At 49.4% G+C, this 11,060-nt stretch overlaps 1 protein-coding gene across 2 annotated transcripts; it reads right to left on the bottom strand.

The window, feature by feature from the left end:
- Positions 1 to 246: 246 nt before the first annotated feature.
- On the bottom strand, positions 247 to 10,661 carry RBFA (ribosome binding factor A). 2 transcript variants are annotated; one of them, XM_036245679.1, is made up of 7 exons: positions 10,506 to 10,661; positions 8,418 to 8,460; positions 7,850 to 8,026; positions 7,154 to 7,266; positions 4,707 to 4,791; positions 2,035 to 2,108; positions 247 to 855 (listed from the first exon to the last, which is right to left on the bottom strand). In XM_036245679.1, the coding sequence occupies exons 1-7, from the start codon at positions 10,658 to 10,660 to the stop codon at positions 462 to 464; spliced, it is 1,041 nt and encodes a 346-aa protein (XP_036101572.1). In that variant the 5' UTR covers position 10,661; the 3' UTR covers positions 247 to 461. The 2 variants fall into 2 exon arrangements, with proteins under 2 accessions (XP_036101572.1, XP_036101573.1); XM_036245680.1 differs by lacking the exon at positions 10,506 to 10,661 and adding an exon at positions 8,995 to 9,460.
- Between the last annotated feature and the right edge of the window lie 399 nt (positions 10,662 to 11,060).

Genomic DNA, 11,060 nt, shown 5'->3' with positions numbered 1-11,060 from the left:
GGTGTGGCTCAGTGGTTGGGTACCATTCAGTGCACCAAAAGGTTGCCGGTTCGATTCATGGTCAGGGCACATGCCTGAGTTGTGGGCTTGGTCCCCATTAGGGGGCATGCAGGAGGCAGCTGATTAATGTTTCTCTTTCTCCCTCACCTTTTCCCTCTCTCTAAAAATCTTTAAAAAAAAAAAAAACAACTTAAAGAAAGAAATCTTAGTATGGAGGCAAACCTGCCAACATGGAATCTGTAAATAATGAGGATCAACCTTACTGTCATCAATCTACAGGTTTTTACGTACTTTCCACGGTGACAGCGAACAGGGTTGAGAGAACCCTGCAACTCCACTGCGCAGCATACAAAGACTCTCCCGTGAAACACTAGAAATGGCTGTGCTTCTCAAAGCAGAATTCCCAGCAGGTGCAGAGCTGATGCCTCCAACCCTCCCTCCGTAATCCCTTAACAGTCACTTCAGTCCTTTCTGTGACCGCCTCCCTCGGCCTTCAGTTCCTGCTCTGCTTCTGAGAGCTCCCCCTTGTGTCCTGGGGTGAGTTCCTCGCGAAGGGCCCTGCCACCATCCAGTTCGTCTTCACTCACTAACCTCCATGAGTAGTTCTTGGGGGAGAGGTCATCGTCCACACGAGGCTTGGCCTTCTTCTTCCTCCTTTTCATTTGCCTTGTCAGCTCAGCCACGTGCTCTGGTCCTAGCCATGCTGGGCTCTCACCCCTGCCCTCTTTCTCCTTCCTCCTCTTGTACTCCATAACCTGCTTGTTGAGTGCCTCATGATCAATCCCACACAGACTCGAGTGCATGGCAGGGCCCAGGGTGTCACTTGGCGATGGGGCACCTGGGGGCTCAGGGTCCCTGGAGGTGAGAAGCTCAGATGAAACACAAGAACAACCACATGGGAGCTCATGAGCTAGCGCTTCCCCTCCCCACATTTCTGCCGATGACTGTCCGAAGGTACACCTGATGGAGTCGTGGAGGACAAGACAGTGGGGTTGGCTTTGACACCCTCCTACCAGGAACAATCACCAGCGCCCTGGTGCCTGAGTGTGGCACAGGCCATGGCAGTTCAGTGCAATGTCTGCATGGTCATCAGACACATTTTACATTTCTTCCCCATTTACATGTGGCCAGGGTACTAGGATCATTAAACAGGACTTTGGAAGGGTCTTTTAGATCTATTACTTGAGTTACTTGATGAACCTAAGTGAAAGTCTATTCTGAGAGCAAAATGAAAGTATGCTGTCAAAACCAAAATCTGGCTATGTCACAAAGCTAAACCCCACAACACTCCATTCTGGAAGGTTCCATGCCTACAGTTTGGCTCTCCACCTGCCTCTACCCAGGATGGCTCCTCACTGGTCTGGGACACACAGACTCCCTGCAGCTTGAGGCCTCTGCTCCAGCTCAGTGATCCCCATGTACAGCACCCACTGTGTGTCAAGTTGGGTCCTGTGGGTCCCCCAAGATCCTGCCAGGGCCCATGTGAGGCAGATGCAGCTGATCTAGGAGCACAGGCCATGGCTGACCCCTGCCAGACCAGCCCTCTACATATACCCCTCGAATCCCCACCACCCCTTCTGAAGCTCACCCTGCAATGTGACTCACCCATCTACTTATCTGTGATGTTTGTGGCTTCTTGCTGGCCTCCCCCAGTAAAATGCAAACTCCTGAGCCACCACCCTCCATTCAGCTCACAGATGTATGCTGAGTGCTGGAACAGGGCTGGGCCTGAAGTCAGCATGCCATGAAAACACACCGAGCAAATGAGGAGGGAGACACACAGTCCTGACCTAACAAGTCTTTGCAGTGAGCACAGCCGCCAGAGGCCCCGGCACTGCCCAGAGGACCTCCTGACAGCCTCAGTGAGGCATGGGGCACCATCCTCAAGCACCACTGGGGCCTGCTGCAAGCTGAGTGGGGTTGGGCCACAGAGCACATCAAGGGCCAAGCTGCCAACCCGCTGCAGGTGCCATGGAATACGCAACTCCACACCCGTACACCTGCCCAAGGATGACAGATATCCACATGCATCACCTGAAGCCACTTTGTGGAAGGTCTTCTTTTTCATCGGGGGGCCCAAGATCAGCCACTGCCAGTAACCGGTCCACCTGGAAAGGAACAGAGGGCAGCTCAGCAAGCCACACCCTCCTGCTGCGTCAGAGCCCACGCGCTGCGCCCTGCGCCATGCCCCGGGCCTTCGGGTGCCACTTCGCCATTCAACAGCCTGTGATTTCAAACAGCTGTTATTTTAATGATCACATTTTCTTTGATAATGAACAGTTGTTTCTTTTTATTTCTTAGTTTTTAATTTTAATTTTATTTTTTCTTCACCCGAGGATATTTTTACATATATCTTCAAACAGAGTGGAAGAGAGAGAAAGAGAAACATCAATGTGAGAGAAACATATCAATTGGGTGCCACTCGCACAACCCCAACTGAGGCTGGGACGAAATGCAACTGAGGTACGTGCCTTTGGCCGGAATTGAACCTGGGACTCTTTGGTCCGCAGGCCGACACTCTAACTGCTGAGCCAAACCAGCCAGGACGAACAGTTGTTTCAAAAACATTAAAATCTGTAAATGCTAGTCACATTTACGAAAAACCAGTTGGTATTAGTTGAGTTACACAAGTAACATTTACTGTTTATTAAATGCTTGCTCTGCACAGGATTGTGTTTTGGAAAAAGGCCGCCAGCACCAAGCCAGCCCGCTGGGGCAGTACCCCTCCAGCGCCTGCCCAGATAGCCCGTCATCCGCAGCAACAGAAAGCAGTGCCCTCCACTGGCATCGGTAAAACTGACAAATGTGCCAAGAAGCAGAACCAGGAGTTCAATCAGTGCACAGAAACAGGACAGACTGACGAGACTCAAAACAAAGACCAACGGGGACAAAAGGCTCGCAGCACATGTTCTGACGGGGACTTGGTCACACACGACGAGCCACAACCTGACAATCAGCAGAAATAAAAAGCAGCAGGGTTTGAAGACCTTGTAGAAGAAGGGATGACCCCAGACCCTGAGGACATGCACATTTAGCAGACAGGAGGCTTCCTGACAGTGAAATACGCACTCGTAAGCTGACCTAAAGAAACCACACACATCCAAAGATGGTGTACAGCAGCTTCACCCATCACAGCCCCAAATGGACAAGAGGACACTGTCCACCAGCAAGTGGGGTAGAACAATTGCAGTGTGTTCCCACCATGGACACCAATCCCCTATAAAAGAAGCTCTTTACCCATGAAATGCAGGGATGCGCCTCAAAACACAGTGCTGAGCCAGAGGCAAGACAACATCCTGTCAGATTCTATTTATGTGACCTTCCAGAAATATAAGCAGGCCACACTAACCTAGGCGCAAAATCAGGCGGGTGGTAGGGGAGGTAATGACTGTTTGGGGTGGCAGGGTGCAGGGGCTTGTACCAGAGCACATTCACCTGCTCCACTGCTAACACAGGTCTGGGTGTCCACGAGAAACTGCCACCAACACTCTTGAGCACGTCTGGCACACACCCTCCCACTGTCACACTCGGCTTCTGCAAGCTTGACACAGCCTGTATGCTGCACTGCTAGCTGCACCCCCATGGTACCCTACTTTGTTTTTTATTTTTTTATTTTTTAATTCTCATCCAAGGATATTTTTACATTTATCTTCAGACAGAGTGGGAGGAAGGAAGAGAGAGAAAGAGGGAGAGAGAAACATTGATGTGAGAGAAACACATCGACTGGTTGCCACCCACATAACCCCAGCTGGGGCCGAAGCTAACCGCAACGGAGGCGCGCGCACGCACATGCACGCACACACACGCACACACACGCACACACACACACATTTATAGATCTTAATACTTAACTTACAGCTGAAGAAAGGAAAAGAAAAACAATTACCAAAGCTATATTCACAGGACAGAATGCAAACCTTGTAAGCCTTAATGGTGTAAAATAATCACAGGTGGATTGAAACCCAGGAAGTGAGAGGTGGTGGTAAGCTCAGCTTCGACTACCTCCAGTTTGTAACTTGAGAGCTGTAAATCTGGTTCACTAGTTAAGAGTTAGAGACAAGCATTATAAAAAATCTGCCCGGCCGGTGTGGCTCAGTGGTTGAGCGTCGGCCCTGCACCAAGAGGTCACCAGTTTGATTCCCAGTCAGAGCACATGCCCAGGTTGTGGGCCCAATCCCCAGTTGGGGGCATGCAGGAAGCAGCCAATCAATGTTCTCTCTCATGGATGTTTCTCTCTCTCCCTCCCCTTTCTTCTCTCACCGAAATCAACAAAGGAAAAAATAAGTAAATAAATAAAGCCCTGCCAGAGTAGCTCAATTGTTTGGAGCATTGTCCCATACAGCACAAAGTCTTGGGTTCAATCCCTGGTTAGGGCACATACCTAGGTTGCGGGTTCAATTCCTAGTCAGGGTTCGTAGGGAAGGCAACTGATTGATGTTTCTCTCACACTGATGTCTTTTTCTCTCCCCCTTCCCCCCTTCCCTCTAAAATCAATAAAAACATATCCTTGGGTGAGGATTAAAAAAAAAAATTGAGAGCCAGAAAGCAAGGTTACATCTGGTGATCTAGGCTGTGAACGAGCATGGGAGTGTCTTTCCATCTGTACCCTTTCAGGTATCACTTTTGTGAACTGTATGTATTATCTTTTTAGAAGGCTCACCCATGTAAAGGTTCACATCATCAAGTCTATGATTTAAAAGCCTCACCTCAGCTAGAGCTGCATGTTCTTTGTCCTGAACAAACACTATCGGTGGCACGTTCCTCAGAGTCTGCTGGGACATCAAAAGGTGCCTGGAGGGAGACAATGCAGATTAGAGCTGTAGCAGGTGACAGTGACAGGAGAGGTGTGATGGCATCAGAAACAAAAATATGTGATAATGTCACAAAGACATAAATATGGGATTGAAGAGTAGGAAAAAGGGACACTGTTTACCTGATTTTCTACCTACCTAAAAACCAACCAGAAAATAATACTGTTATGTCAATACTTGTTGGAAATCTCTCATTTTCTTTTTTCCGTTCAATGTGAAAATGAATTAACTGACCATCCTGCAGTACACCCCTGTGCAGACCCGTAGGGACCACTGTGACAGGGACAGTGATCACCATGCAGGAGAGCTACAAAGATGACATGAAACACCAGCTCCTTGCACAACTCTGACTTCTCAACATCTGCCCACTTCTCCTGACAACGCAGGATGATATGAGCGGAGAGGTGAGAGCAACAGAGAAAGCAGAAGGAAGCAGGAAGGAGGGATTCCAATTCTGAGTGCTGGTTGGTAGGGTTTCTGGATTTTTTTAAGCCTAAGGAGAAAACTGAATAACTTCTTTACTATCACCCAGCTTAGCAGTTCTCAAAACCTCAGGACCCCTTTATACTCAAAGAATTACTCAAAACCCTAAAGATCTTTTGTTTATGGGGGTTACATCTATCAATATTTGCTATAAATTAAAACTAAGAATTTAAAAAAGATGTATTAATTCATTTAAAGTAAACCCACTGGGCCCTAGCCGGGTAGCTCCGTTGGATGGAGCATCATCCCAGGAAGCCAAGGTTGCAGGTTTGATCTCCAGCCATGGCATACAAGATTCAACCAATGAATGCATAAGGGAATAACAAATAGATGTTTTTCTCTCTCTCTCTAAAAAGCAATAAATTATTGATTACTTAAACCCTCACTAAATGTTTACATAGACATTTTAAATGAAAAGTAACTATTTTCCAAACACAATTATTGGAAAGGGTGGCACAGTATACACAGTTACACGTCTCTTTAACACCCACCTTAATGACAGACAGCTGGATTCTCATGTCTACATCTGCATTCAATCTGTCCTGTTATTTTGGTTGAAATATGAAAAGAAAACCTGGCCTCACATAGATCTATGACTGAAAAATGAGGGCTATCTGAACATCCTTAAGAAAATGTGGCTCTTTTAGATACTAAACAACAACGCGTGGCGGTTTTTTAAAGGTTAGCTGCCACATGGAATCAAAACCAGACCAATGAGCATGTCTCACTGTCACACTGAACTTCCTGGTCTCTCTTGCACTTTGACCTTTTCCAGTGCATGATCTTGTAACCTCATGCACTGGTCACCTGGAAGCACTGGGTCACCAAGTGTGCAGATTTTCAGAAGGCTGACGGACACGTTCACCATACAGGACCATATTTGTTAGCATCACACCAATCTCATCAAGAGGCTGTAAGTACTGGGAAGCTGTCAAACTCATAGCCATAGATATGCTTTCGAAAATTCTGATTTTCACTTGAAAGCCTGAATTTTAGAACTGGTAACAAGTATGGTCAGTTGATTTCCCTGAAGTGACAGGTTCGCTTGGCTCATCTACAGAAAGTGTCTGTCAAATACCCAAACCTGGAAAACCATAGCCGGTTCTCCTGCTCCATCAAGCGGAAGCGTCTGTTTCAGCACAGGCAGCAATCCCCCCAGGGACAGCCACCCACCCCCACACAGCGGAGGTTCCACGCACACTTCCTACCACACACAATACTAAAAAGGGTGTACCCGAGCATCAAAATTTAATGAAATTGGTAGCTTTTGCTTATCCATCAAGGACATTCTCGAGTGAAACTGGTGCTGTTCTACTGTGAGCACGTGGCAGGGAGCTAGTGACCACAGGGCCTCTGGGCCAGCAGTCTTACCCACCGTGGCCTCAGTGCAAATGTCCACACAGTGAGAAAGGCAAACAACATCTCACTGTGACAACAGCTTCAACTTCACGAACCTCCCCTGAATACCTCAGGGTCCCCTAGGGATCCAGGGCCACACTCTGAAAAACACTTACTTAGGTTACTTATATGAAAATGGGAATTATACTCTAAAGTTCAAAACAGTGCTCCCAGCCCTGCCCAGTGGCTCAGTTGGAACGTAGTCCCATACACCGAAGAATTGCAGGTTCAATTCCCAGTCAGGGCACATAGCTAGGTTATAGGAGGCAAGTGCTCAATGTTTCTTTTTCTCTCTTCCTCCTTTCCTCTATCTCTAAACTCAGTTAAAACACACACACACCCCAACATATCCTCGGGTGGGGAAAAAAATGCTTCCAAATTTTCCCTCAAAAGCAAACACACACCATGAAACAGGCCGGGAAAATCCCAGGTGCTGCGAAAGCAAAGCAAAGCGTCCTCACCTCACATGCGCTGCGCTTCTCCGCAGGGCGGCCTGGGTGCGCGTGTTCTGCTCGGCAGAGGCAGTCGTCCTCCAGTACACACGGCAGGCGGAGAAGTCTGAGGTCAGAGACACCTGACCCCCCACCCCCAGCGAATCCCTTTCAGTGTCAGTGGGTTTTCAGCCCACAGTGCACAGATGGGCCAACGTGGCAGCAGTCTTCAGCATGTCCACCACTCGAGAGCCGGCTCTCCAGGTGCACTGCACAGGCTGCCATCTGCACACTCACAGCTGAAGTAGGTTCAGAAACCAAACTCTCACCTCCCCACCCCAAGCCCATAGCGCTCCCCAAAACACCCGAACTGCCACTATTCTCATTATTTCCCTTTGGTTAACCTCACTCTCAGTGGACAAACGGCAGGCAGTCACCTCTGTCTTTACTCTAAGACAAAGGCAGTCATGTCCACTTCTCATCTGACCCGCAGGTCCCGGAACGCTCCACGCCATCACACCTCCTGGGCTACTGACCAGCACTCGGAGCTGCCCCGCCCCTGCTTTTGCACCAGTCCCTCCATCTGCCTTTAGTACGTAAACGGCCACACCTGGCATCACTTCTGCAACCCAAACTAAAGACCTTGTGAGTGGCCCGGCGCCCTTTTCCTAAGGGTTAGGCAAGCAGTCCTTGGCCTCACTTCTCTCGTTTGGCCCCTGCAGTCACCTTGGACAGCTCCACATTCAGGTCGTAGATCTCCTGGCTCACTTCAGGGGTGCACAGCATATCACTGAGTGCTTTGTAGAGGAGGCCATTCAGGGCCCTCCGGCGCACATGGTCTTCCTTCCTGGTCTGCTTTGAGGTGCTCTTTGTTAGGAATTCCAACTGGGAAGGCTTGTAAGTCTGCATTAAGAACAGACACAAAGGCCAACATCAGACTGTACAAAAAACTTGTACTAACTTAAAAAACAGGCAGCTGGAAAGAACTTGAACACTTTGATAAACACGAAACAAATGTTATGCTCAATCACCTTAGCTTAAGATATTTTATTTTATAGAACTGGATCCTTTCACATTTTACCTGCCATTCCTTCAAGATAAAAATTACTGCCAGGCCCAGCCGGTGTGGCTCAGTGGTTGGGCATCAACCCATGGACCAACTAGTCTCACCCCTACAGACTCTGTCCTCTCCAATATGGAGATGGATGGGCTGCCAGGCTAGAGTTTTGCCGATTTTCTGGAACCTTGTGCTCATCTAGGCTGTGAAGTGGCTCATCGCTGCCACACTACTTACCAAGTGAGAACCCAGGGAAGGGCCTTCATACCAAAACTTCTTCCTATGGTGAGAAAATAAGAATTATGTTGGATACTGCCCTGGCCAGCTTGACTCAACTGTTAGAGTGTCAGCCCACGGACCAAAGAGTCACGAGTTTGATTCCAGTCAAGGGTACATACCTCGGTTGCGGTTTGATCCCCGGCCCTGGCCGTAGTCATGCGGGAGGCAACCAACTGATGTGTCTCTCTTACATTGATATTTCTCTCCCCCCCCCACCCCCACTCTATCAGAAGATAAACAGAAAAAATATCCCCAGGTAAAGATTTAAAGAAAAAAAGAATTATGTTGGATACTGATAGCAAATTAAAGAGAAGTTACATAAGCTAACTTGAGCTTATGATATAAAACTGTTTCTAAGGAGCTGAACTTGGACACTGATATTATGAAACTAGGAATCTACCTAACTGGGCAAGACAGAAGATGGTTTTAATTAAACCTCAAAATTTTTACTCAAAGTCTACTTCTAGTCCCAAAGGTACAGAAAGAGGATCTTAAAAATATACCTACCCAACTGCACGTGAGCACGTCACCCTACCTGATACAGCTGTCTCCAAGGGGTGTAGATGAACAACTCTGGGGTTGAACAACTAAGTGAACAGGTGCTTCTCCCTGGTGCAGGGGGAAGTCCCAGATGAGCAAGGAAAGGAAGCTAGAATGGTCCATGTGGTCATGGATTAGAGTTGGAGATCTGTACAAACTCAAGTTTCACTTGTGACAGATACAGATGGTGACACACAGCATAGATAAGTGTATACAGGAGTTAAGATAAACTCCTATTTTTTTGCTTTGTCAGCTGAAAGGACCCAAAAGACAGCTCTCAGAGCACAGCTTCTAAGGCCATTGTCCAACAAGGGAACAAAGGTCCTTGGAGAAATGGCTGATTCTAGAACTGAGGCATCTTGTAGCTCCACTAAGTAAGAAGTGCTAAAATTTAACAATTAAAAGTGTAAAAGCCACCCAACTGGTGTGGCTCAATGGATGACCATCGACCCATGCACCAAGAGGTCAGGGCACATGCCCAGGTTGTGGGCCCGATCCCCAGTGCGGGACATGCAGGAGGCAGGAAGTGGCCAATGGATGTTCTCTCATCAATGTTTCTTTCTTTTTTTTTTTATACCTGAGGACATTTTTCATTTTTTGTTCAGATAGAGTGGGAGGGAGAGAGAGAGAAACATCAACATGAAAGGGATACATCGAGTGGCTGCCACTCGCAGGACCCAACCAGGGCCAGGGACAGCAACTGAGACACATGCCCTTAGCGGGAACTGAACCTGGGTCTCTCTGGACTGCAGGTCGATGATCTAACCGCTGAGCCAAACCGGCCAGGGCTCTCATCGATGTTTCTAGCTCTCTCTTCCTCTCCCTACTTCCCCCTAAAATCAATAAAGAAAAGAATTTTTTAAATTCTATTAAAATATATATATAATAAAGTCTATTAAAACAAACAAAAATCTACCACGTATATCTACAAAAGCAGTCTGTTAATTAACACATTTCATTATATTTACCTCTTACCATAAAAATCTATCCTGACAAGCTTTCAAATTTATTTCTCAGATTAAGCCCACCCACATGGAAAGCATTAACATGGAAAGAAAACTTTTCATGTTTTTCTAGTTTCCTTCCCTATTTGATGGAACTCCTCTCCTGAAAAATGCTACTGGTAACAAGAATCAATAAACGTACACGTCATTCTGCGTCACACGTTCATTTAGGAGACTTAAAGCTCCTATCTCAGCTATAAAAGGGCAGAAAAAAGGTTGGGTAGGAAAAACGCAAATGCTAACAGAGCAGTGGAACTGCCGGTGATCTTTCAATAGTCGTCCCTTTAACGTGCAGAGGCTGCGCTTGCTGAAGCGGTGCCCGTGGGCCCCGCCGTCCCCAGCCTCGTGGGCCCATGGCCGCCCCGTGGCCCCGCGGACCCCCGCCGCCCGCGGACCCCAGGCCGGTGGGCACCACGCGCGCCCCGCGGGCACCACCCCGGCCCCCGCCCCCTCCCTCGAGCGCACCGCCCCACCCTTACCCCCTGCGCTCGGGACGTCGTACTTGGTTTTCGAGGCAAATTTCTTGAGCAGGTTCTTGCCACAGGGGGCCGGCGACACGTGCAGGCCTCGGGCCCCACCGGGAAGAAGCCCCGCGCTGAAGCGGCCGAGCAGTGCCCGGAGCCCCCCGGGCTGCGCCCACAGCCGGTGCGCCGCCATCCCCACGGCCGTCGAGAGCCCCGGGGCGGAGCGGCGCGGGGCGGGGCGACGCGGGACGACGTGGGGCGGGACGGCGCGCAGAGGCGACGTGCAGGGGGCGGGGCCTCAAGATCGAGGCGGAGCGACGTGAAGCAGCGGTGCGGAAACGTGAGGCGGAGCGACGCGGGGCGGGGCGGAACGTAAAGCGACGGGGCGGGGCTACGTGCATATGGAGCAACCAGCAAGCGGAGGGGCGGGACCTAGAGGCGGCGGGCGGGGCGTGAAGCCGCGGACGGGGCTGGCGGGCCAGGTGGGTGTACCTGCTGGAAGCGCCCGGGCCACGGGACTGCCGGGAGTACGGGACTGCGGGAGGCGTCCTGGCGGCGAGCCCCTCATGTTGGCGCCGCCGGGGTGCACTGCC

Source organism: Molossus molossus, unplaced genomic scaffold, assembly GCF_014108415.1.
Source record: "Molossus molossus isolate mMolMol1 unplaced genomic scaffold, mMolMol1.p scaffold_m16_p_6, whole genome shotgun sequence".
Lineage (NCBI taxonomy): Eukaryota > Metazoa > Chordata > Mammalia > Chiroptera > Molossidae > Molossus > Molossus molossus.
The sequence above is the reverse complement of the archived record's forward strand: the minus strand, read 5'-3'. Positions and strand labels throughout refer to the sequence as shown.